The 27,262-nt window shown below is 39.9% G+C and overlaps 1 protein-coding gene across 1 annotated transcript in view; it reads right to left on the bottom strand.

The window, feature by feature from the left end:
* Window positions 1–3,011: 3,011 nt before the first annotated feature.
* The window catches only part of pard6gb (par-6 family cell polarity regulator gamma b), a 33,666-nt gene continuing 9,415 nt past the window's right edge, over window positions 3,012–27,262 (bottom strand). The window contains exon 3 of the mRNA XM_079258487.1: window positions 3,012–4,431. Coding sequence (XP_079114613.1) covers window positions 3,353–4,431 — 1,079 coding nt within the window. The 3' untranslated portion in view covers window positions 3,012–3,352. The remainder of the gene's footprint in view (window positions 4,432–27,262) is intronic.

The raw sequence follows: 27,262 nt of genomic DNA on the forward strand, positions 1-27,262 counted from the left end.
GTCGCCTGTTTTTCTGAACTACTGCCGTGTTTTGCCTTGTCAACTGACTGCGTCACGTGTTCTGCACAGTGGACGGGAGCTTGTAGGAGTCAAAAATGTTCACAGTTACAATCGTGTGTTGTAAATTTCTACCACCTTTGAGACCGTGTGTATTTCTATACATTTATGTTTATTCGCCAAATTCTGAAAAAATAAACCAGCCAATTAGATTATTATTTCTTAAGAACAACCTTTTGTTTAGGATTATCCCCTAAACTCATAACTGTTACTCTGCATTACTGGCTGTTGAACTTCAGTCACCACGTCTGGTGGTTTTATGACATTTACACGATCTTCATACAGTGTAAACAGTTTGAACAGAGAAATATTATTATCTACATACCCAGCATGTGAGATGATACTGAATAAATACTGCAATATGATCAAGAATATGGTAATGATGTAGATTAGAATATCATTTAGTAGCTAGCGCGTTACGTGGTGCATTCACTTACAATTGGACATCTGAGGATTACCCAGCTATAGGTTAAGTTGGACTAAATTTTTCCTCAGTTCGCCCAGCCAGATGTTATCTTTTTTATGTTTATTCTTTTACTATTATTATTATTATTATTATTATTATTATTATTATTATTGGTTAAAGAGACAGTAGACTATTTTAGAAGCTTCATCAGGCAACATGAGTTTGGGAGTGTGTCAGTGTGTGTGTTTCAATGATGATGTGTCTATTTGTTTTACTGTTGTTTTAATATATGTACTTTGAACTGCTTCTTGTATGAAAAGTGCTATACAAAAAAAACCCCCTTTGATTTGATTAAATTTAGTTTAGATTTTGATTCTTTATCTTTGGGATGCACCCGAGGAAACAATTAGATTTTAGTGGTGGTTCTTGCCCTACGTACTCTTTAGATAAATTGAGCCCAGCAGATAAAAGCTGAGCTTGCTCTTGGATAAAAAAGCAGTTGGGGAGGCTAGGATTACTATTAGGGAACCTACCTAACCATGTATTGGCAAATTAATTCTTATTCTTACTTATCTTTGGTCAATGATCTTATGCTCCCTCTTGAAGAGCAAAGACATTAGCCTCTTCATTTATTGCTTCAGTTATGAAGTTTTAAGGTGCTGAGAGCAGCATGCAATGATGCCTTTCAGAATTCTAATTTTACTTTAATTTCAACTGTCTTATGGGACTTTTGGTTTAATGAGAGTTATAAACATGTTCAAACACAATTTATATTCTGTTTCACTATACAGTGATGCTGTTAGCTGTCCCCTGCATTAATGCATTTATTGTACTTTCATACCAATTTATTTAATCTCTTTTCATCAATAGGTCTGGCCGTAAATGGATATCCTTTGGATTAACAGTTGGCTTTTTTACTAGGGTGTTGGACTGCCACAAAATTAGGAGAACCTATGTTTACTTTAGCATAAATCACAAATGACTGAAAGCTTTTTTCTTTTCTTTTTTTAATTTTTTTTTTAGAAGATCGTCACACTAATAGAAATTTATCCTAAGTTTCAAGTCAGAGCAGAGGTTATAGCATATGATTTAACTTACTGTTTTTTTCCCCCCACATATTAGATCATTCAGTATCTCCTCCTGTTCTAACAGGATGAACAGGATGTTGCATTCTTCAACAGATTACTCTTGTCTGGATGAAAAAAAGTTTCGTCATGTAATAAAAGTGATTACTCAAAACTAATTTGTAATGAAGGGAAAAAATTTTTTTTCAGTAATTTGCCAGTAGTCTGAGTAATGTAATTGCAATCCTTACCAGCAGATGGAGACCAGAATTACCACATGGTTTGACAAGCATGAGGTCTGCTCAAGTAAGTTTATCACAATTTTCAACATGCAACTAATCAACAGGTTTTTGGTCATTGAGGTTTATTTTAATGAGATTTAACATATAACCCCACTCATAATAAAATTGACTAAATGTAAACATTTGATCAAGAATCTCATAAGTGGCATTGAAGTGGTGGCCACAAGATTTTTAAAAAAATGTTTTTTAAATGTAAGCACTTTTTACTCACTTTTTCATTTACTCGACAAAACATTTGTATTTCCTGATCAAATTCTATGTGAATTGTAAAACAATTATGTTTGCATCCTTCTGATGAGGAGAACATATTTTCTGAGCTTTCTAAACATTAGTGCCGAAATTAAGTGTAACATTCCTCTACTTATACAGTCACATTAATGACAGAGATGGATTTAGTAACAGTCAGGGTGTCAGGTCTCCTGTTTAAACTCCAGCATACATGGTGGTTCATATTAGCTCTGTGTCAGAGATCTATTAGGTGTTGAAGCACTTTGCCATCCTGAGTAAACAACAGACAAACATTCATTAACAGGTAGGTGAAAGAAATTTGCCACTGCTGTTGCAGGTCTTCAACACAGGATAAAGCTGCATTCCTGTTTAAGGCTGACTGCAGCAAAAAAGCCAGAGGACGAGACTTGTTGTGCCTGAATTGGGGAATTCAACCTTCAAACTTTTTATCTTCACTTTGTAATGTCTGAAGCAAATTATTTTGTAAAACTTGACCCTAATGTTTTAACACACCCCTCAACCAAATTACCACCTCTAGCTATACTGGATTAAAGTGTCACACAATGCTCAACTTAAAATAATGCCATTTTAAATATCTGATAATATTCATTTTTAGGATCAGACGTTCCAGAAATTTCTGGAAAAAGGCAAGTTATGGTTGTTACTCCATGTTAGTTAAAACTTAAATACTGCTGTTATGTCTGTCTCTTTGCCAATTCCTTTATCTGTCAGATCTGCTGAACCAAAACATTAAAATTTTCAGTTTGCATAAATGTGAGACATAATAATTTATTGGAACAGATACAAAGATTTGATCACAATCAAAAATGCATAAAAGAGCTATTAAAAACAATCTCTGGACAGCATTTATCAGAATATAAGAAATATAGATTTACTCTTCAAAAAAGAGAAGAAATCCATGAACAACCCCAAGTTGGTCCCATTACTAAAAACAAAAAGGATTTTAATAAGTGGTCACTAAGAAATGATACCATGCTGTAGGCACATTCAGAACGCTAGGCTACAGTGGACTTGCCTTAGAAAAAGAAAAAAAAAAAAAGAAAAAAAAAGGAGAAATTTTCTGATGCTAATTAAGTACAAATTTTCTGTAAAACATAGGACTTAAAAATACATCAAATATACATACATTTTGGAAACTTCCTATTATCAATCATCTTGTAAAAACCAACAGAAGTTACACAATTAGTATCTTACAAAACACATGCTCATTTTGAGCTGGCCTGGTGTTCCAGTTTAGTCTCTGAGCAGCTCAGATGTTTATGTTTCTGTAAGTATTATAGGGTAATGACGGTGCCATCCTCCTCCACCCCTCCCTTGGGAAGTGCGAGACTGTGCCGTGGGTCTGTTTTCAGAGAGCTGAGAATTTTGTGCAGACTGCCGTTGCTGTGGCGGAGAGCTGGGTTGCTGCTATGATGCAGAGGCTGAGGGGGGTGTTGACTGTGTTGGGACTGTTGCTGCTGGTTGTGCTTTAGGTTCAGGTCTTTGTGAAGCTGGTAGCTCAGGCTGCTGTGTTGGTGGTGGTGGTGATGGGACCCTCCGTTGAGACTTGTCTGAGAGTGGAAGGAGGCAGTGGAGACCACTGACGATGGACGCGTAGGAGGGCTCGGAGGAGCCACCGGCGCTGACGCTGTTGTCAGAGTCTGCTGGTGAGTGCGAGACGCGCTAGATGCCAGAGAAGCATTAGATCGCTGAGAAGGCCGCTTGAGGCTGCTCTCAATGACAATATCTGCATCCTCATCACTCTCCAGTTCATCTTGGTAGCCATGTGCTCCGACCGATATCTCCCGTGCTGAAGCCATCGACAAACTTGGCAAACCCGTTGAACCGCTGCTGTCTGATGACTGGCCCGAGCTGCCAGAGATTCTGCTGCTGCGTACCACATTGTTGCGTTGGTTCACCGGCTTGACCGTCACAATCAGGTTATGGCTGTTAGCGATCATCATATCTGTCACTTGATCTAAAGACTTTCCCGTCACTTCGATGCCGTTCACCTCCAACACCTCATCATTGACTGCTAGCAGCCCCGTGCTCTCCGCCAGCCCTCCAGGCACCAGCCGAGATATGAAGATACCTGCGACTTTTTCTAGGCCGTGAGGCGTCACGCGGACGCTGGTTCCATCTCGAATGTAAAAGCCCAGAGGCTTGTCTGAGCCGTGACGATACAGTCGGACACGGCGGTGAGATTCAGGTAGGATGTCCACATCGATGATGGAAGAAACAGGCCTGAAGTCTCGAGGCATGCCAATGCAGATGTGAGGACGCTTGCGGCCAATCTCGTTGTTGCGCAGCGTCACAACGGCCTTCTTTTTACGAGTTACTGTGTTGGTACCAAAGGTGGTGTAGTCGACCTCTTCTGTTGGAAAAAAAAAAGAAAAGGGAAGGGGGACAGAAAAATAAAGACGTTTAATGCTCAGGTCATGGAAGAGCAGTCTTTCTTGATATGCATAATTTTCTATGTAAAAGCTAATGAAATACAGAAAACAGTTAAAAGAGGCGTATTTGTAAACTACAACTCACGAGACCAGTGCATGATTTTTCAGGTACTAACCCCATCGCGAAATAAATCCACCTGCCTTACAAATGCAGCAACCGTTGTCATAACAGCACACAGATCGGTTTGAAAAGCCTGCATATAAAACCATTTTTATCCCAGATTGACAAAACTGTTTTATAAAAAAGTATGGCCTGAGTTTGTTCTACAAGTTAGTCAACAACAATGCCAACAAGGATGACAAATCCATGCTGTGAACGAAAAAAACGACAAACAACTGGAAAGCTGCGAGTGTGTTGTGTGAATTTTTGTAAAATCTGCTGAGTGAGCAGAGCATTCCTCTGCTGACAGAGGTGACCCACCCCTCCACTACCAGGCAGCAGCTGCAGCGATTCCCACTTTGCATTTTTTTGCACTCACATACTCAAGCACATACATGTACCATCCTTCGCATGAGGAAAACAGCACGCTACGATGTGAAAGGAATGAGCTCAGACTGGAGTTCAGTGTGGTAAGCTCAGTAACAGCGAGATGTTTACAGAAATTTAGAGCAATCATTGGAACAATAGAAGCCTTCATGCTGGACAAGATCAGCCCCCTTAATAAGCAGGCAACATCCTCAAAATTACACAGCCACTGCTGAACATTATCCAACAGTAACTTGAATAAAACAGGCAAATAAAACTCAGTAAAACTGTCCAAATGAATTCATGCAATCAGTTCTGACATAAAGTGTGTGAGCTACGGATAAAACTGTGCTTCGTGGAGACTAAATAACTTGATATCTGTTTAATCTTCCTCGCTCATGCAGACAGGAAATCTGGACACAGTAAAGCCTGATGTGACAGGAAGTGAAGGCTCCCCAGGGGAGCATCAGCTCCTGCACTTCCATGAGTCATGCTTGCCCTTTTGTTAGGGGCACCCTTTTTCTCTTTTCTTAAAAAAAAAAAAAAAAAAGAAAGAAAAGAAAAGAAAAGAAACTGTCATCTGCTTTGGGGGTCTACTCTCTAATTTTTACCAAGTCCTTCCTGGAATAAATCTAGAACCTCTGAGCATAGCCAGTTGGAAAGTCATTTCCCAGTCGAAGTCAAGCGTGGACGTATGCCATACATCTCCCTATGCAGTGCTGACACATCACTTATATATGTTGTCCTCCTCCAGCTCTTCCCTGAGCAGACTGTTGACTAAGCAATGCATGTTTTACTGCGGAGGAAAAGAAAATGGGAATTGAGCGTCTTGGGGAATTTTGTGTGCCTCTGCGGTGCATGTCAGGAGAAGAGAGGAAGCTTGTGGGAATCGATGTGGACCACAGCGCACATGGAAAATTGGCAAACAGGGAAAAACCATAAACATGTCAAAAATAGGAGTGATGAACGATCCTGCTGAAAAAGTAGACTAAATTCTCGTGGCACAGCATAAAACAACGTTGTCAAGTGCTCAAAGACTCATACCATGCCCCTGTGTCTGATAACAAAATAGAACTGACCCCATCCAAACCCCTTGAACATCATCAAGCCTGAAGAGCAGGCTATTCTTAGTTTTCAATGCATGTTGTGGCAGAAGTTGTTTTGATTGAATCCAGACAAGGCATTTGCTAAAGGGCTGGAATTTCTGCCACAAGTGCAAGTCTTTCCTGATGAGAACCATATTGGGGAAGGGTTACAGCAGAGTCTCATTACAGGTTTTTGCTGCAACGCCCTCCTTCCACACCCTCACCTCGGTATGAAAGCCAAAGCCACACCGCACAGCACTCCACATCATCTGGGTATGAAGAGGGACAAATGATCTTTCAGTCAACGTGTAATGTCTCACAGCTGTTCTGCAGAACGCCATAAGCAGCGCGTTAATATGATTCAGATTAAGAAAGCTACAAATAAAAAAGCTGGGGGGAGTGTTTAATCCAATGCCAATTATTAAAGAAAAAAGTGTTGAGCTGAGCAAGAGTTTGGGACACGGCTCATGGGAATTGACACAATACAAGAAAAAGGTAGCTCCTAACAACCTAAATTAAATGTGTAATCTGATGGATGCAATTACACAAAGCCACTTTGCACATTATCAGACTAAATGCAACTTCAGAGATAATTAAAAAACGTGAAGGAATTCTGCAGAATTAATGGAAGCATGCAAGCCAAGAAAGTTAGGGCTATTTCACAACACTTGAATGAAAACAGCCACAGGTGTTGCAGGTCCGCTGCAAGTTGCCACTCATACCTCACTTGGAAATTGAGGAAATCCATACAAGCCTGAGTTATGTTGATTTTTCTCAACAGCAGTTTATCTGAGGTACTTGGTGAGTTTACAAAATAAAGGGCCTACTTTGAAGTAATTTGGATGAATTCTACAACTATCCAGCAGGAGCATGGGAGTCTTTTAGGTAACATCGGTAAATTTTAATAGAACACTAACTATCTCCACAGATGGGTAACTACCCACCCCCTTGCCAAAAGCATTGTGTGCCTGAACACGAGAAATGGCTAAACGATTAAATTAGTGGAACAGCTGACTGACAGAAAATGCATTTAGATACACTTGTTCCAGGTTCTCAAATGTGACAATTTAATGAAAAAGTCAGTGAGAGACTGAAAATGTGGAGCTTAAAGGTTGTCAAAACAGAAGACTCCCAACCTGGATAAAATGCCTGATGACCAGCTGGAAGCTGCTGATAAGTATACTTTGTCTTTGGCAGGCAGTAAATTACATCTCCATGAGTTTTGGGGAAAAACAAACCATGTGAAAGCAACCGCTTTGGGCTCTGAACATTTCTGAACAATTTCCATGAAAACTTTATTTAATTAATCCAGAACTTAATAAGCAAAAGAACAGATGATGAAAACAACTGCAAGCTGTCATCCAGAACAAACGAGGCTGGGAGGTAGACTCAGACAAGCAGCTTGTGGCTTAAAAATCAGGTCTGCCTGAATGTTTTGTTATTTCTACCCTTCCACCGCACACATTTTCATGCTGTTCAGATAATGCAATCAGGGGAACACCATGCTGAGCACACTCCATACTGTTTTAACTAAATGTGACTGCAGTCTATGATTATATAAGAATAAGACTTGAAGAAAATCCTTTAAAGTTTAGATGAAAAGATTATTTTCTACCCAATCTCACAAAGGGGTCAAATATCCCTTTAAAAGGAGCTAAATAAGGATGAACCAACAGGTGTCACAGCTTTCTGGTTCAGTGTTCTGCCAACTGTGGAAAACAAGCATTTTTCAGCTGATCACACAATGGTTATTGTAACTACATCTGACAAATGTAATCCCTGCTACACAGGGGCATGATGGTGGACGAATGTGAGCCTGTTGATCAAAGACTGGCAGGTCACTGCAAGACATCTGCAGACTCAACTAAACCTCTGAGTGAAATCCTATTTAAAGAACCTTGTGTGTAGATTAACTCTTGTTCATTATTTTCATGCTATTACGTACCGATCACAGCACTGGATATATAATTATATTAACGATGTACAAATCCAATAATAATCATTCTTTCTCATAATAATCACTGAAAAGGATTTCATTCAGAGTAGTGGAAGCATCAGCTTCATGACACATGAAAACACCATTTTAACCAACCCTCAGGGGATGGGAGGTCGGAGGTGAAAAGACAGCTTCTGGATGACTTCAACAATCTATGGATGCCTGCTTGTCTGCAAGCTCTGACACTGGAGGAATGTGGTGGTTAACGTAGTCGGCGATATCTCCGAGCAGCTTGAAGATCTGCATAACTTCTCAAGACAGGCGTGGGCTTCGCGCCTGGTGCGATACCGTTAGAGTGAAGTGATCCATCTCTGGTATGCGATTAACCTTCATCACAGTTTCTGAAGAAAAACTGCCTGAATCCTAAAGTTTTGCGGTACTGAAAATCGAAAACAAAACAATCAGACCAACGAGAAGCTAGTTAAATGTTTCTAAGTATAATTTGCAGTTGCTATTAAATGCCCCATGCTGTTTTTAGCTTACAAAGGAAAAGAGAAAGAGGAAAAACAGTCTTTGTTCCAGTGAAGCCCACCTCTAGTTAAGTAAAGCTGTGAAAACAAGTCTTTTTAAACTCTTACAGATTTTTCCAGAATCTCTCATAAAAGCCATGAATCTTAAAGTTTTATGGTCCATCATTAAGACATCTTTGCACACTTGTTCCTGGCAGGTCTTCTTACATTCACCGCCGACTTGCCACTAATGAAAACAAAGCGATAGGAATCAACAACTGACACAGCGCCTACAAAAGCTTTCTAGGCATTTTTTTCTTTAAAAAAAAAAAGAAAGAAAGATTTTATGTTTAGTAATGTGCACAGAACACAAACATGAATGGAGCACATTGCAGGGTAATTCACTTAATGTGTGTATTGCTTCTATTTTTTTTTTTTTTAAAAGGACGTCAAATAAGAAGACGCCCAATTACAAACAATCATAAGCTCCTGGCTCTACAGTAACAGGCTGCTCAGCACCATCATCCCCACTCAGACGTTCAGACTAATGATGTTTGAAGAGGTGTTTGAGGCCAGAGTCATGTGTGATATTTCACACAGGGGTTAGTGAAAATTGGCACAACATGCTGAAAATCTTTGCTGTACACAAGCAAAATCAAAAACAGTACATGGAAAAGGAGACAAAAAACAAGTTACCAGCAGGACCCTTCACCCCTATTTCTCCTTGTTTTCTACAATCTATGAAAGTTTGGTGAAAGGATGTACTGCACAGCATCCTTTTATCATCTCTTTTAGACAAAACATTAATAATAAAAAAAAAAAAAGAACAAAGTATAAATGATTTTATTCCATAAAATATTAAGCATAAATAATCGTAAAACCCAACTGTATTAGTGGAAGACCTTCTTGTACTCCATTAACAGTTACGGTAATAACCTCAGCACATTGCCTACAGCTTTAGCAGAGGCCAGTAAGGGGTATGACCTTAATGATGATATTTTTTTAGCCTTTGATTCAACCCAGACTCTTACAGACCAGCTGAGAAACTCTAAAAAACACACAACCCCTTTCAAACTGCTTCACACACTACTACATTGACACCAGCGCACGGAATATGCTACTTCACAGTTGGCCATTTGTAAAAGATTATTATTGAAAAAAATATTTATCCAACTTCTTTTTGCAGACACACTCATATTGCAGACTTTCAACCACAAAAGCAAAGCCTATGCTGCTATCTGAACTTGTGGTTATTTGATTCTGATGCCCATTATGGACGAGGATTGTATGTACCGGTATTTCCAAAATGCTAGAGACTTTAGAAAATATGCCATCCTGCAAAGTTTTGTGAGACTATTGCACCATTTCTAGTCAGCAAAATTAGCTCACTGGCGTGTCAACTTTACACCACACAGTCTGCAAATTCCATAAAAATATTGCAATCATTATTTTAAAGTTTGAGAAAATTCTGCCAAACTCATGAAAAGGACTCTGGATACACTGAGCAACACAGTTCACGCCATCAAACAGGAGTCTCTGGCCTTTGGCCTATAGCTCAGTCCGAAGCACATCCAGCTACAGTCCATCTATGTGTCTGACATTCCTGCACCCCGACAACCCCCTCCAGCCCCCATTATGGTCTTCATTCAAGCATGACAAAGTGCTTAGTGACAGGAGAGACCACAGTCACAGTCGAGGGGGAGATGAGGCACATAGAAAGAATAGTGAATAGTGCTCGACCCTGCTGCCTTTTGCATTAGGTCACTAGATGCTGTGGCAGTGGGCTTTATTCCTGGGACCCACACACACACATACACACTTTGAGAATAGGGAAGTTTCCCCATTTTCAACCAGTATTATGACAGAAAGAATCAAGGGATGAAACATCATGACAGAGCAGGACAAAACCAGGCAGCGCAGGACAATGCTGTTCTGCAAGTGTACTGTAGGCAGACCCCTCCTTTCACATTTCAGGTTTTTTGTACCGCTGACATTAGAAAAGACATTCAGTGAAATGCAAAACATTTTGTATCACATGTAACGTGGTGGGTTTTCATGACTCTCCAGGTTTTTTTATTATTATTATTATTTTTTTTTTTATAAACAATCAGGTGAATTTGACTTAATATCCAAAAAGTATTTCCAATGTACTTGAACCACAATAACTAGCTGACTATTCAGGATTTCATTTTTCTGAGTACTAAATTTAAAATGCAAGATGAAGAAAAACAACCAGTCATCTTGGGGGAGACTGGGATGTCTATCTGTGTGCTCAGGTTCAGGCTGTTGCCAAGACATCCAGCTAACACTAACATGGAAAAAGAATCCAGACAGAATAAAGAACTTTTTTTTTTTAAACATGCAAACATATTTCACATTCTTGCAGGGGAGGTTGGGGCAGAGCCTGGGTGGAAATTTGGAGGAGCACAATAAACATACAAGTTTATAACAGACGGCTGCACTGAAAGGCTTCAGTACTAACTGAGAAGTTTCCCTGATGTGGTTCATGTATTTTTGTGGTACAGAAAACAACAAATACATGCAACAGTGGGTAATAATTGATCTTATAAATACTTCAGAACTATAATTTTGCTTTAGTATTTGAGTTTCTATTGCATTTTATAGGGTTAGTTAACAATTTCTGAGGAAGATATGTAACACCTACTGGTAGCTATTACTAGTTAGACTGGTTTCATAATCCATGTGCTGTTTATATAAGCTGCATCAATAAAATGTTTGCACATTCAAAGGCTACATGTTAATGCAGTAATACCACATTTCCTATTCAAACACAAGTAAAAACACTTTAAAGAAGTGCCGTGCTTTATACAGATTCAATATACATTCTGACTGTACTGTTAAAATAGTTTTACCTCCACGTAGCCTACATCCATGCCAAAGCTGTGAATATTTTATACTTCACATCGTGGAATCACTACCTTTGTGAAAGAGGACATCTAAGTGATATTAAATAGGGCTGTGAAGCATTTATCAGTTACTTGCAGTGAAACAGTCTCAGTTTGGAGATCAAATGTGAATTCTGCATGATGAGCTCAGCTAAAAGCTGTTCATTTTACACCATGTCACTTACATTACAGAGATATTTACTTTTAACAAAAGAACATTTGTGTTTCTCTGCATCATTTGCATGAGTTGTGTCATGCTGGTTAGATGACTCACTACTGAGAATTACTTGAGCACGGACTTTGGTGATCGGTGTTGGGATACGTTGGAGAGCTACCATGCATGTAGTGATCTCTGAGCAACACAGATGTTCTTTTTTGAGAAAATACAGATAACGTAAAGTGCCTGATACAAATATAACAATGCCTCTTTTCCATGAGTATCAGCTTGCCTCAACTTAACTCGCCTCAACTCGTCTCAGCTTGGTCCTGCTTCTTTTCCATAACAATTTAGCACCAGGTCTAAAATGGGCGGGGTTTGTGTGAAATCACTGTGACGTCAGTGTTGTGCACGACAAGTTCTATATAATAACACAGAACCCAGAGGCAATCTGCTACTTGGTCTGTGCCTCGCCAGTCGCTGACCAGAAATTGTATCCATTTGTTGGAACCACTTCCAGACTTGTCCGTTTGATCCACTCCAACCATTGTGGTCCTTGACCTGCTGATAGTCACTTCTGAGTTTTTTCAGCTTCTCTCGACACAGCTGAAAACTCCTTTGCTTCCCGTAGCCATTGAGTTGGAAAGCCCTCGATAGATTTTTTTCATTTCGTGTCCCTCCATCTAGTTCCCTCTGTATCCTTTCCTCGCAACCAAACAAAGAAATTACTCCACCTCAGTGTTGGACCATGGAACAGACTTTTGTTGTGCCATTGCTTGTCACGTGATGAAAACAAGTTACAAGTTGGAGTCGCTCTTCCAGTGATGTCACTTCCTGACCCTGACCTCTGATTGGCCAGGCATGCAGTCTGGCAATGTCACACACAACCCAACTTAGAACCTGAGCTGAGGAGTTACAAAAAAGTACGGGTAAACAGGTACAAAAGCCTCGTGAAAAACCCTACAAACCGAGTCAAGGCGAGTTAAGTTGAGACAAGCTGATACTGATGGAAAAGGGCCAAATGTGCAAAACACACATTACATGTTAGCATGAAGTCTGAGCTCTGAGCCACTTTTAACTGGAAAAAAAAACCCCGTATTGCTCTTATTTTGTGTCTGCTGATCACTGTCAACTGAAGCTGAACTAGTGGATGTAAGTACTTTGGTTTTTTTTCCAACTTTAACCAAAAGAATCACTGTAAGTGAAGAAGTTATTTCACTAGTGTGTCTTTGCACATGCATAACAGCATTTACTTTTATGTGAGCCCCTTCATCCTGCTCATTCCACACAAATGGTTGCAAAAAGAGATTAAGGCTTTAACTGTCATGCAGACTTGGAATCATTGTTTAGCCTGAATTTGTATTGGTTTCATGCTTCAGCTAGAAAAAAAAGGAAACCATGGGATTACAAGGTCAGGTGAGATGTGAACAAGGAAAAAAAAAAAAAAGTTTGATCTCCAGATAAAACCAGGCAAAGCTCTGAAACCTTTGCGTGCGTTTACAGTATAAGCTGGGTAGCATTAGGCATTCCCTCACTGCCTTCACTCGTTTAACTAGAAGTTGCTGTGACACACAGAGGCCAAGCTGAACATCTGGGACAAGTTAAATGGAGCTGCCTTGTCTGCTCCACTCTGGCCAGGTCTGTGCGGTGTGGTGGGGCGGAGCGAGTTGCAGGTTTAGGATTCGCTGCAGGTATCAGCCTCTACCACCACCTCCAAATGCAAGCACACTCACATCCTCACAAACCACCAATGTGTAGACGTTGTGCAAGATCACAGAGGAAAGTCGAGGTTAAGGGGAGGAGGAGGAGATTTAAAGAAAAAGGGAGTATGTGCGTGTTCATAAGGAGATTAATCTGTGTGTAGGAGCGGGTGGGGAAGACATTCAGCAAAGGGGAGAGAGGAGGGTAAAGCATCAAAGAGGGTGGAAGTTGAGCGGTGAAGTAGGCAGGTCTTGCATTCCTCTGAAAGGGAACAATCTACACCCCATCAAATTCCCACTCATAAAGTGCTGCTGGGGTTTTTCCAACTTTCCTTCCCTCCATCTTTCTCTGTTTTTAATGCAGCTGCCTCTTTGCTGATCATATGCATGCTTCCAAGCTCTAAAACACATGCTGCTGATTTAAGCCTCCCAAAGTATCCACTGCCATCTGGCCCACAGGTACCTGGGCTGCTTTCACTGCTTCCTATTTATGTTAAATAAATACACGCCGCTGTGGAAGCAAATGCAGATCTTAGACTCTTAGCTAACGACGCAAGGTGACACTTAAGCAGTAGACAGAGTTTTCATTTTAATTTCAGCCACACAAGCTGAACTGGAACGCTTCGCCATGGTAAAGCGAATGACAAGTTGTAGGTTTTACATGCATTTAGGCAAAGAACCACAAAGAAAGAGGGATGAGAAATGGATTTGAGCAGAGTGAGGGTGGTACCAGTCACAGCAGCGGACTTGGACATGAGACCTCACCACCTGTCTGGCCTTATGCTTGTGACCGAGTCCACGTGAGCCACACTAAGTGGGTGTGTGTGCTTGAGATACAGAAAGACTTAACGCAGCAAACAGAATGACTAAATGTCCCGTGAGATACAAAGAAACTGGATATATTCACTGGGCTTCAGTGTCGGTTCAAGAATATTACAGGACAGATCCGCAGAGGAGATGCTACGACTAAACAGTTGCAGCAGATTATAAACTCTATATTGAGCACTCACATTTACTCACCCTAAAACAGGCTTATCAGCCTTGAGCCTCTTTGACCATCAAATGATGTTTAATGAGTCACAGGCTGAAAAGATGTGCTTCCAACTGGATTTTCTTCACATGGCTTACTGTTCGTATTTGTGTTTATGAGACCTGTGTGCATATCTTTCACGTAGGCTGAAAGGAGCACGGTTCATTTGCAACTGCTGGCTGACACAGGTTTATTTATTTTCTGAACTATAAAACTAAGTGAAGTTGTAGCTGTTAGGAAATCACTCTGGGTATTTAAATAGACAAAAAAAAAAGAAAAGAATGAATGATCAAAAATGTAAAAATGGGAGGAGAGAGTTAAAAAAATAATAAATCCTCAAGTAAAAAAGAATGCAGTGGTTGCTGTGGAGAGTGGGCGAAGTGAAATATTCTTTAGTGAAAACAACAACGACAACAACAACAACAAAAAAGAACAACCAAACAAAAACATCTTGATTTAAGTTGAACACTGAGACTTGCAGAAACACATGTTCTGCTTGCATAAAGGAATTTCTCAGCATTATTGGGAAACCAGATATGGACACAGACGTACTAGCCTTCTAGCTCTTTCTGCTTTATGAGTTGGTCCGTTTTGTGTATTTCCATTGTTCTGCCATACAAAAAATAAGGGATGGACTCCTAAACATTTAAGCATTTCCGTACACCTCTGAGATGCAGCAGTAATCTAACAATATCTGTAAATTATTGGGAACACATCCAACGTCTGAGGCATCATGATGATAAATAATCAGTCAATAAACAGCGATAAAAAAAAAAAGATACTACTGGGCTATTTGTGATCTCATAAACCTGTACAACACTCTGTAACCAAATTAAATGAGTAGTTTAGGCTACATTTGGGTTAGTAGCACATGTTTGTATGTAGGCTGCTGATTACCAAAACATTTCCTCGATTGACTATCATCCCGTACAACGTCAGAACTGATATTACTTTGGTTTGAAGACAAACTGTAAGTCCTCTAATCAAAGTAGCCACATAAATCCAAGGCTTACATCCCAGCTCATGACTCCTTTCAGAAAATGCAACAAACTTCATTGGAAATGGTTTATAAAACCATAAAGTCTTCATCAGGAGGAAGGGAGATGACAATCAATTATCATTAGACACAAGGCTTTTCTGCTTCTTTCCTTTGACTTTACAACCACATGTTAAGTTTAGGTGGTACAATTCTTAGGTTTTGTTAAAAACATCACTGTTTGAGCCAAAATAGGTTTCATTCTTCTTTTTTAATGCTTTAGCTGTGCTACTGGACACTACTTTATCAGCAGAACAGGCAATGAGTCTTTGGTTTCAAGCAACTAAACTGGGCTGCATGGCGTTGCAAGAAGGAGTTGGTGGACATTTTGGAAATAGTTCTAGATTTTAGATTTTAACAGGAATTTAAACTAGAAACCCTGAGCAGAAAAGCACCGATATCTACCAGAAGAAAATGGATAGAGCTCCTCTTCTTCGTTAATGTATCACGTCTAGGAAGATGTCGGTCAGTAAAACCAACTTATTGTTTTTGATTGGAAACAGCTCAGTCATGTTTTTTTTTTTTTTTTTTTAATTTTATTTTTGTCATGCTAGACATGATTTTTAAAATCTATTCCGCATTTTATCTTACACAGGCAAAAATTACCTCAACTGAGCCTAGAAATTCTTTTGTGCATTTGTTTCCCATTAACCATCTTCTCTATAAGAGTCAAAATCAGGCAACGGAAACTTAATGAAACCTAAAATTCATAGCTGGATTCAATCTTTGTGCTTCAAACACAAACTCTTTGAAAGCTTGTGTTTCTGCTGTTTGCAACCTTCATTGTCATCCTTTCTAACCTTCTGACACTAACCTAAACTGAAATCACTTTCTAATCTCATCAGCTGCAGGTTAAGAGACAGCAAGCAGACTAGGAGGATTATGGTGTCTTCTGCATGTCTCTTTTTCTCTCTCTCTCTCACTCTCTCTCTCACACACACACACACACACACACACACACACACACACACACACACACACACACACACACACACACACACACACACACACACACACACACACACACACACACACACACACACACACACACACACACACACACACACACACACTCCTGCATAATGCAGACAGACAGACCGAGAAATGCTGGAGGATGCAAACACTAGACAGACAGGTAAGGAAATGAGACAGCCAAGGAAGCGCACACACACACACACACATATGAGCAAACATAAAAGAGACTGACAAAATGTCTTCTGTAAACAGCAGCAGACTGCCGTGTCATCGTGTTGGCCGCGCGCTAAATTCAGTTTTGTTTGTGTTAAACTGGAGATTTCAGAGAAAACACAAAGATTCTGAGAAAGTGTGTATCTGAAGACGTCTCGCTGAGAGCCCTACTTCCACCCACAGGAAAAGCGATCCTTTGTTACGTTTCTCATTCGCACCATTGGCAAAAAAAGAAAAAACAAAAGAAAACATTGCGTTACAACCTGATTAATAAGTGGCCAAAGAAAATGTTCTCTTAGGGGGAGAATGAGACCATTTTTAATCCCAATCCAAGCAGACAAATACACGTTCGCACATCCATCTCGTCAACCAATGACCTCAGCAGGAAAATGTGTTTTGCTTTAGTTTAAATCAACAGATTTTTTTTTTTTTTTTTTTTTACTCTTTCACATCTACCTTTATTGTCATTCCTCAGAAATGCTTTGTACTGCTACGTGCTCCAATCATTAACTTGACCACCTTCATTAAGATCCAGTCAGTCATAAACATGGGTGAGTGAAAATCCCCTTCCCAAATCTCCAAGTGAGGGGCTTTTATTCTCCAAGAATGATTGAGCAAAATCTTTTGCAAGCCTGAACATGCCTGTCACCCATCTTCTCCTGCACCTGAAACACTGACTCCCTCTATTACACAACCACATAGCATAACACAACACTTCCTGTGTGTGGTGACACATATCCTTGGCTCTTTTTGCTCTTCTTTGCTCCACTTACTTCATTTGTGTTTCTCTCTCAATTTCCCTCTCTCTCATACACACAGACACACACACACACCCCATGTCAAGTCTGTGGGAGTATTTCCACATGAGCTGTCAGTGTCCATTGTTTCACAGAGTCTCTGGGACACAATTCATATCAGGACAAGAGTCAGGGCTCATTCCTCCCCTCCTCCATTCTTTTCCTTCCTCTCCTATCCTGAACTGCTGAGTTGGCCTGAATCAACCAACTCGTGGCCCACATGTTTGGAGAAGGGAGGGGAGGTGCGGGTGGCAGGGGGAGCGGTGTCTTCTCATGGGGTGTCCATCTCCTCCTGCCAGGCATCTGTGAGTCAGCTCAGCAGTTTAGAAGGCAGAAGACGTTATTGAGGAGTCGGGCTTCAGGATAAAGCTTTTTATGAAAGTGGTTTAGTTTTTGCTGTTTTGATACTGAGTGTACAGATGATGCATCCATCCAAAATGAGCTCAATAATGAACTGTAAGCCGGACCTTTACGCGACCAGGACTAAAGGGAAAGCAAGCTCATGGGCTGCTTTTTAAACCTCCTTTACCTTTCTATCCTTGTGTGTCGAAATTTAAAAAGGCATAAATGCTGTGTTGGGTCTATTTTAATCTCAGCCGTGAAAAACTGTCGATTTCTACCAATTGACTGACAATCAAGACCCTGGTGAAATGTGTGTGAAAACTCAAGACATATTAAGGATACAGGATTTAGATCTTGCCTGCGATTCCCTTGGATGTTAAATGAAATTTGCAACAATGACCGCCAGGGTCAGTGGAAGCGCTGCTGATTTGTAATGACCAATCATGACAAACTTTGGACTCAATTTTAGCCAATCAAATTCCTCCAGTGCATTTTATGGCTTGACAACTGCCAGAGTAGTGGAGCAGTTGGGGGGGGGGGGGGGGGGGGGGTTTGCCTTATTGTTGCAGTGACATGACCTACATCAGGCAACTCACTGAATTTTTAGCTGGCTTTTACTGTGTCTATAATTTGCAGATGCTGCACACAAGACATACAAACCTTGCAGAAGAAAAAAAGGCCATGGCAGTTTGAACTGAAATCACTCGCACACATGCATACAGCCTCCTTTTCCCCTTTAAAAAACAAACAACAAAACAGGCTCTTATTTCTTCAGAGTGGTTTGGCCACAAGGGGATGTAGGAAAAGTAAACAACCCTAAAGAAACGGTCAACTCCCTCTCAGCAGCTCGGCTCGGACCATTTCAAGAGAAAAAACACTGTGCATGAATAAAATCATGTTTTATCATCGCACTTGATTCAGAGTAAAACTAGTTCATGCTGGTGCTTGTGAATGACATGAAACTGCTTGTGCTTAAACTTAGAGACAACACTGAATGACGTTCCACAAAAACAAACACGGATCCTGACTCAAAGAGATTGAAACAAGAAGTCGTACAGGCAACGATCATATAGTCCAGCTACACACAGCTCGTACAGTATGCTTGTGCAAGCTTTTTATGTCGAGTGAATTTTAGGCATAGATGGTTTTTGCCTCAAGGATCATGAACCTCACAAGCTGCAATTTTGAGTAAAGAGTGCACGTTACCAATGAATGTTCGGTATTTATAGAATACATACTCGCTTTGTGCCTCAAAGCAAAGTACACAACACAAAGTTATTTCAATGTGTTGAGTGATATTTTAGACTTTCTTGTTTGCTATCCATGTTAGCCTGGTTACCAGCTGCTAGAGTGAACCTGTTGTTGGAGTCAAGACAAAGCTTACTTACAGTAAGCTGGGTGGCTCTGAAGCCAAGTATGCCAGCGGTGAGTGTGTTTGCTGCAGCTGAGCTATCCAGAAGCAGTCAGTCCCCTACTTTGTAATTATGGAGTCTCAAAATAAGTCTTTACAAAGACAATCCTAAGTTCATGTTGTGCTAGTTGAAGTTAAGATGCAGGAAAGCTGCATGTCTTAAGTCAAAGAAAGGGGATGAATGCTACTTCCTTAAAAGATTATAAAGGATTTTGATAAAAGCCATAAGAAGTGTCATCTATTGAAAGCTCAAATGGGAAACAGATCCAAAACCTACTTAATATTTCAAACTGTCTATGTGGCATAGCCAACAAGACAAGGCAAAGCTCGAGACAGATGACTAAAAAGTGCAAAAGGCCAATCGTTTTATTTGACGATTGCAAGAGTGACAACAGCACAAATGCATTTTAAGCCAATTTGTACTCTGATAAAAGTAGGTAAACTTGGATTTCCTCAAAAGAATACTTTGCTCAAGCTTGCACTTGTGTTGATAACTATCACATGTGAGAATTAGTGTGAGTTTTCCTCTGTTGCACACAAAGCATGCCTGACCTTGTCCACCAGCAGAGCTGTAATTAAGGAGGAACTGCAGCGAACAGTCTCACAGCGAGCAGTCTCTCCACAAAACCAGTAACTCCTCCCTAAAAAACCCGCTAACGCCAACCCAGCATCCACACTCCCCGCTTTGTCTAACCCCAAATCTTCACCGTCTTCACTTACATTGCTCATGTCTTAGCCCAAACTCAGCCTGGGAATTTTCCTCTCTCTGTATTTGATCATCTGAGCGTCATCTCTCTTCTGAACTTCACTGTTATTGATCATTTATGGGTCATTTTTAATAATTAAAAGGAACTAATGTAGAGCAAATATGTTTCTAGTCATCTTCAAGGCTTTCGGCAACAGCTGTAAACGGCTTATGAATTGGTCAAAAGTGGGACAAATGTGTGCTGAGTGTTAAAACAAAACCTTTTAATGTCTATCCACTAAATATAAAGCTACAGTCAAATGATTATCAGCTTATTTTTAAGCAAAAAGATGGGAAGAAAAGGCTAATCTGACTGTTCAAACTGTGGATATACATACCCCTGATTGAACAGAAAAGGTCGAAAATCAGATCCTGCATTTTAAAGGTTTGATGAGGTTTTGCTGCAAGTCCTTTCCAGCACAGAGAGCATCCTGCATTTAAATACAAGTGTTGGTTTGCATCATTACTATACCAATGCAGAAAAGTCTGTACTACTTAAGCAGTGTTTCAGCGAACTGGTACATTGGATGTCCAGCTTGCTTCTAGTGGTGAAATCTGCATTCTAGACCAACACTGTTACTTGAAATGTAATGTTGTCTGATGGAGATTTACAATGCATTATCATATGAAGTCTACAGATTATTTGTATTTTAATAGAATAAAGGAACACAAGGAAAAAAAGTCTGTAGAATCTAAATTAAGTACAGTGGTGTCCTAAAGCAGGGATCCTCAATCTTGTTCTTCAAGGACCAGTGTCCTGCAGGTTTTCCCAGTGTTCCTGATGGAACACACCAGACTTTAGACTCAGACATGCTCTGCATACGTCTGCTAAATGCACATTGATTCGAATCAGGTTTGTTGCAGCTGGGATGCTTGGAAAACCTGCAGGACACTGCTACTTGAGGACCGTGATTGAGAATCCCTGTCCTAAAGCCTCATGTCAAATTTTTTAATGCTAAAACGGAACAAACAAGAAGACCATCATTTTAGTGACATAAGTACTGAAGCATTTTCATACCCACACCTCTGTTATGGATCATGTTACATGATACCATTACATAAATAGATTGATGACATATCTACACTACTGTACCCACAAATGTGATAGATTAAACAAATTCAAAACAATAACTGTATTTTTCCCCATTTTATAATGTAACAAATAAGGTGTTATTCCTTGGTGTTTCATGATGTTTCTACGTAAAAATGGCTTACCTAGCAGCTAGCAGGATTTATCGGTACATTTGGTTCCAACATTGTTTTAAAATAAGACAAAGACACGTTTGGAATAAAATAGGACATAATTCCAAGTGTATGAAGAGAAACATTGCACTTTGCTAAAATTAAGAACAACAAAAATTCCCTAACAGAGCTCTGCTATTTATTCTTGTAGCAACATACAATTAACGGCATGAAGAAAGAACCGAAATCCACACAGTGGAAACTCCAAGACAAACACGTCACAGGATCTCATTCCATTTTCAGGCCATAAACCAAGGAAAGAACGAAGCATTTCAAGCTTGTTTTGTCTCTTTGAAGGTTCAGGCTACTGAGGAGTGGCTGTGGCGGCTGTAGTGGCTTAGGAAGTTGTTTGTTTGTCCCAGAAGGACCAGCTATATCCATCACAGCTATTTCACAATTTCCAGAGCTGGGCTCATGAAGCTGCAGGATGAAGTTCATCTTGAGTTAGCCACTGAGTTTTTATAATTCAGAATAGCCACAACAGAAAGTTTGTGAATGGTCAACAGCAGTTTCAAGTAAAAAAACAGCTGTGTATAAACCTGGTATTTGCAGATATGACAAGCTGCAAACCAACTGTGTCCTTAAGGAAATTTGCTTGTCAAATACAAGAAAAACATTTGCTTCGATTTATTATAATGATTTTCTACTAAACAAGTCAAAACCAAAGCGTGAGCAATGTTGACTCAAGGTTTAGAAAGAAGTAAATCTGTGAAAAGCTAATTAAAACTGGCAAACTACAGGAGTGGCTCTGTGACACAGACACTCCTGTCCCACAGTGTCTGGAAACTTCATTGTGGGAGAGTGGCAGGGGGAGTGGGGGTCGCGGTTCAAAGTGAGGTCGTAAACCAAAATGAAAGCAGGGGCTTAGAGGAACACAAACACCAATATAGTTTTGACAAACACAACGGAAGTTTAATTAAAATGCTGAAGCTCCCCTCCCAGGACTCAAGGACAAAGGCAGACATACATGCGTCAGCTGCAGATGGATGCATGTGCTCGACATTGGGGTAAAGTCCATCTATAGTGTAGTTATCTCCACTACCCCCACCCAAAAAAAAACAAAAAAAAAACCAGGACCCAAGGTCTGTGAAGTTGTAATAAACTTGCTGCATGTGAAACACTTGTAAAAGTCTGTGTTTGCGCTTTGCGTTTTGTCCCAGCTGATGTGATTTACAGCATCACTCAAGCTGGTTTGCAGCATCTTTGCAGTCAGGGGCACAAAGAGAGGCAGCTCCCCATCAGACATGCCTGTTGGTGCTCTGTGCGGCCCCCTGGCAGGAACCAGGGATCTCCATCACACTTTAACTATGGCGGGCATTGTCTGCAGACGTTCAAAGAAAAGCCCACACACAAGGTTTATTGAGAAGCCCACACACACAACTTAAAAAGGTTTAATGGTACAGAAAAATTTCCCAGTAGAGTGAGAGCTTGATTTAGCATAGCGCAGATATGTGTGGGGACGCATTTGCTTCAATTTCCGACAGTAATGAGTCTTTAAACACCTCACTTATCCGAGATGAAAAGCAGCATATTTTCCCATGTTGAATATGACCCAGATGCATCATCAAAGTACCTATTTAAAGCGTACAAAAAGCTTTTGCTCCCTGCTGACCATGCCACTTGTTTACAGCTTTTTCCTCCTCGTCTTGTAGGTTGTTTGTCCAGAGGAAAACAGACAGATCAATCTGCAGTCTACCCTCCGCTCCTCCTCCCTGGCTATCTATGTTACTGTCAGGCCGACTCCCCACTGTCTGCTGTGGTTTTCCCCCCCCCATTTTTTGCCCTTGATCATTAAGTCATGCCTGAGTTCTCATATGAAAAGAATGAAGATTAGTCTGAGCTGCTACCTTACAGAACATTCTTGAATGCATACCAAGATGATGAACCAGATGGGTTGCACTGTTGCCATCCTTGTGGCAGGATCAACACACAGAGACAGCAAGATGCAAGACGAGAAAGTGAGATCCAATTAGAAAACAAGAATAAGAAACAGGAAAAACTGCTGTAGCTGCTAAGGAGCAGCAAGGTGGGGGGGTGGGGGGTGTCAGGTTGTTTAATAGCAGTCCCATGAACTAATCTAGGTCCTTCACATTCAGCCTGAGGCAGCTCAAAGTATAACAAAATTGACGTTACAGATTTTGCAGAAAGTCATGAAGCAAATAAAGTCACAAAGACATTTTGAGAAGACCATCAAGGCGGTGCCTTCACATGACTAAAATAGATCTAGTGGTATGAGGAAAAGCTATGTTCCTCCCCTCATAAGCACTTGATTGATGGGGTGGAATGTAAGTTATTAATTCATTAAACAGCATCCAGAATGCAAGTGAGTGAAGAAAACAAAATCACAAAGAAACCTGTACAAGTTTCTCTTGTTTACATAAAGTCACTGCTTTAAACTACAGTTACCAGAAGCAAAGGGCACATTCACTGAAAAGGACGTATACATACACAAACACACACACAAACTCTTTCTCTTGGACATGGTCCAAAAATGACCAGATGTGCTGACAGGATCCCTACAGCTGGCCAATGTAACAGCACGAAGAGGGAGAGAAACAAAACAAAGACTGTGATTCTTAGGTGATGAAGCACCTACGTGGACATAACCATAGAAGTGGGAGAATCTGGTGTCAACTTATCAAATGACGAGCAGTTTAAATCAGTGTGGACCATCTAAACTTATGCATGCTTGACAGAATCAGTGCAGCTTTCTCACCAAAGATTAATTATTGTTAGACACTCACAGATTTGGCGTATTTACTGACAGGTAGAAGGCCAAACTCATTTTTGTGGGTTGATTTAAATGTGGATTTCATGTAAATACACTTGTCATCTTTCAGATGAAAAAAAAAAAACCTCTTTAAAATTCTTTATATGTTGTTATGAATATGACCAGACCCTTTTTCTGCAAACTCAAACTTTAATATAGAACTTTTTACACAAAGCATGCATTACAAAGTGCTTTGTGTGTTAAAAACAAACAAATGCTTACCAACACACAAGCACACATACACACCACAAAGTGCAGTAAGAATATCAGGGTTAAAATGTGCTCCAGTTGCAGCTGTGAAAGCATGTGTCTACAGAAGTATCATAACAGGTTAACAGCTCTGCTGAGCTGGTTTTCTGAAGCCTTAACCATACTATTACTGTAAAAACTAGAAATTCGACACACCCTCTGTTTAAAGTGATTAAAATGACTTACTCAAAACAAATGGAGTATGTCTTATAACTACAAGGGCTGTATGTTCAAATCACGTCTCTAAAAAGGAGAAAATACATGTGATATTGGGAGTGGTGGGATAATAAGTTTGTTCTTCCCACCACTCCTTTTTGGATATGTAAATAGAATACCTACTTGCCAGTAATGTTTGTCTGTCCATTAACATATGACTATTGCTTACTTATTACCTGTTCAAAATGAATTATCTAGATGAAAAAATAAATAAATACATAAATAAATAAATATTACCACAGAAGTGTCAGAATTAAGATGTTACTGTGTCAATAAACTAAAGTGGAACACAGTGGAAAACTGATTTGAATGAATAATTATGCAAAAGTAAAGGCTAAAAAGTGAACCTCAGCAGTTTTATACATGCTTTATGACAGAAAGACAGACAGACAGACAGATAGATAAATTATGCTCTATGCTTATGTAGCCCCCTGTACAGTGGGCTCTTATGATTATGAAGTTAAGCCATTCACGTCCAACATTTAATGTGATAAAAAAAGAATAAGTGAATGGCGATCCAGCTCTCTTATTCTTTTAAAAGGGAACATTGATCAGGAACACTTAAATAAAGGTTACCCTTCCAGACTTTCACTGCTTCTTTGTATGGCCATCTATTTCTAAATGTACATAGAAGCAGACTGAATCTTTTACTACCAACTTCAATGAGAAACTGAGCTGTTAAAGGACTTTAAAGTCTGTCCAGAGCTGCTGCTTCTAATCCAAATGAGTTGAAAAGATCAAATCAGTTTAAGATCAAACTTGTGTCCATAATCCAAAACCCTGATGTGTCTTTAAAGACAAAATACCTCCTGCTTTTAAGTTTTAAAAAGTTTGTGTGTGTGTTTTTCCTTAGCAGAAATTTAAATTCCTCTGAAGTGTTGATAGTTTGTAATGGATGAATAAACTTCCTTAAAGCGATGACTAATACAGTAAAACACTTAGTGAACTTTTTGTTAAAGTCCCCTCGACAGGCTAAAGTACTTTTCCTTGTTGTACTTCCTTTGAACTGAGTGTAACTTAAGTGAACCTGACATCTGCAGCCTGATTTTCTGATGTAAAAAAAGAAGGAGAGGTGCAGTGTGGTTAGTCACAGAAACATTATGTGTTCTACAGTACACTATGTATGACTGAGCTGTCCAAGCTGTTGTGAAACAGAGCTGGTCTGGATGTAAGCACAGCACAGCTGGAACTGGCATAGCTTCTGATATATTCTGGCTGTGCTGTATAACCACATCTCTCTGTAGCTTGCCTGATGTTGGTATCTCTGTCCCTGTTTTTACAGGTGTGGATTGCAGTTAGCTTGGTGGAGCTTTTAAGTCCAGCACCAAGTGATACAAAACACGAGATATGAAGCAACCTTGCTTTACCTTGACAGCTCTATTTATTTAAACTTTTAGCCCTTTGCCAAGCGTGGGGTCTTTTCTCTCCATTGAAAGTTTAGTCTGTGTGCAGTCCACTGGTAAGTTTTACAAAAACAGCTGCACTTTCCTCAGAAAACCGAGGCTTGAAAAGCAGGATTGTTCTTTGGTTGGATCAATACAAAAACTTTGTCTGATACAGTGGAAATACATATGAGAAAATATCAAAAAATAAAACAAGTTATCAAGATAACTGCAGTTGTTACTCTTGTGTGTAAAATTAGCAGTTATGCACTATTTGTTAGACTGTGTCAAAGTTTGCCATGTCTGCAAGTTTTTCAGCACATTAACAGTGACAGGTCTTATCGTACCCGAAAGACTCATTTACGGGAGTAGCTTAGATATAATGTGTCCAGCATTTCTTGACAAACACAGGCCACAAACATTTTTGTAGTAATTAACAGTAAAAGAAGAAGGTTATATGTGGAACTGTAAGTTCCCGTTAAAACGTTATCTGCCTAAACTGTTGGCGTTTCCTGCTCTACAACTTATCTGTATCCAAATTTGCATGTATTTGAGTGGAAATATGAATACGCAGTTTGTACTTGCATGCTTTTCCTTCACGGAACATCAGGCTTTTGGGAGGAATACAGATGTACCAGACCAAACAAAGCACTTCCAAACAGAAATATATACACATAACTTCAGATTAACACTTCACAATAAATAACCATCTGACTCCACATGACTTAACTTTTACAACTGCAACCCAAACACTCCACCAGACAGAGAGGCCACCTCCACATATGGAGCTGCTCTTTTCCCACAAATCTTTTGATTCTCCCCATTATTCTCCCTTCACGTTCACACTCCTCCCCTTCATTATTCTTCACGCATGAGAAATATAGAAGTGAACCAAAACAAAAACTTTACTCTGTGGCGTCAGTGCCCTTCTTATGTCTCTACTAACAGCTCTTTTCACCAGTTGCCTTAACAACAACAAAATAGCTCTAAAATGGTAGCAAACTGGATAATAACCTACTCTTAAAAAACAAAGTAAAAGAAATTAAACATACAAGGTCATGATATCTGATATGATTTTTTTTTTTTGTTTAATAATGTTCAATATAGAATGGATATGTGAAGTCTGTTGAGCAGGAAAAATAGCCATAAATCACTCCAGGAAACATAATCTGGATTTTAAAGATGCAAAAGGACACACAGATGACTTGAATAAGGGTGATAGGTAAACTCAAAATCCACAGGCAAGAATTTTTTGCTATTTCACTATCCATATGGAACATGCAGAAGAACTTTAAAGTGGAACTATTATGTGCATTTCAGGCTAATTTATTTTTATTTCTGAGTCCAGAAGGGCTGGGATTGATCGAGTTATTGTCACAAATCGCTTTATTTACTTCAGACCGACCCTCTCCGTAGGCTGTCAGATCAGCCTGCGGGCAAAACGAGTGGATTGAGACTCTTCCGCATTAAGCCCCGCCTCCCGCCACTGCACTACATCGAGAGCGCGCACCGCAACTGCTTTTGTAGTAAGTAGTTTTGTAAAATCTCATAAACAGAAGGATTGGGCTAAAATGAACTCAATAAC

Source organism: Telmatherina bonti, assembly GCF_933228915.1.
Source record: "Telmatherina bonti genome assembly, chromosome: 19".
Classification (NCBI taxonomy): Eukaryota; Metazoa; Chordata; class Actinopteri; order Atheriniformes; family Telmatherinidae; genus Telmatherina; species Telmatherina bonti.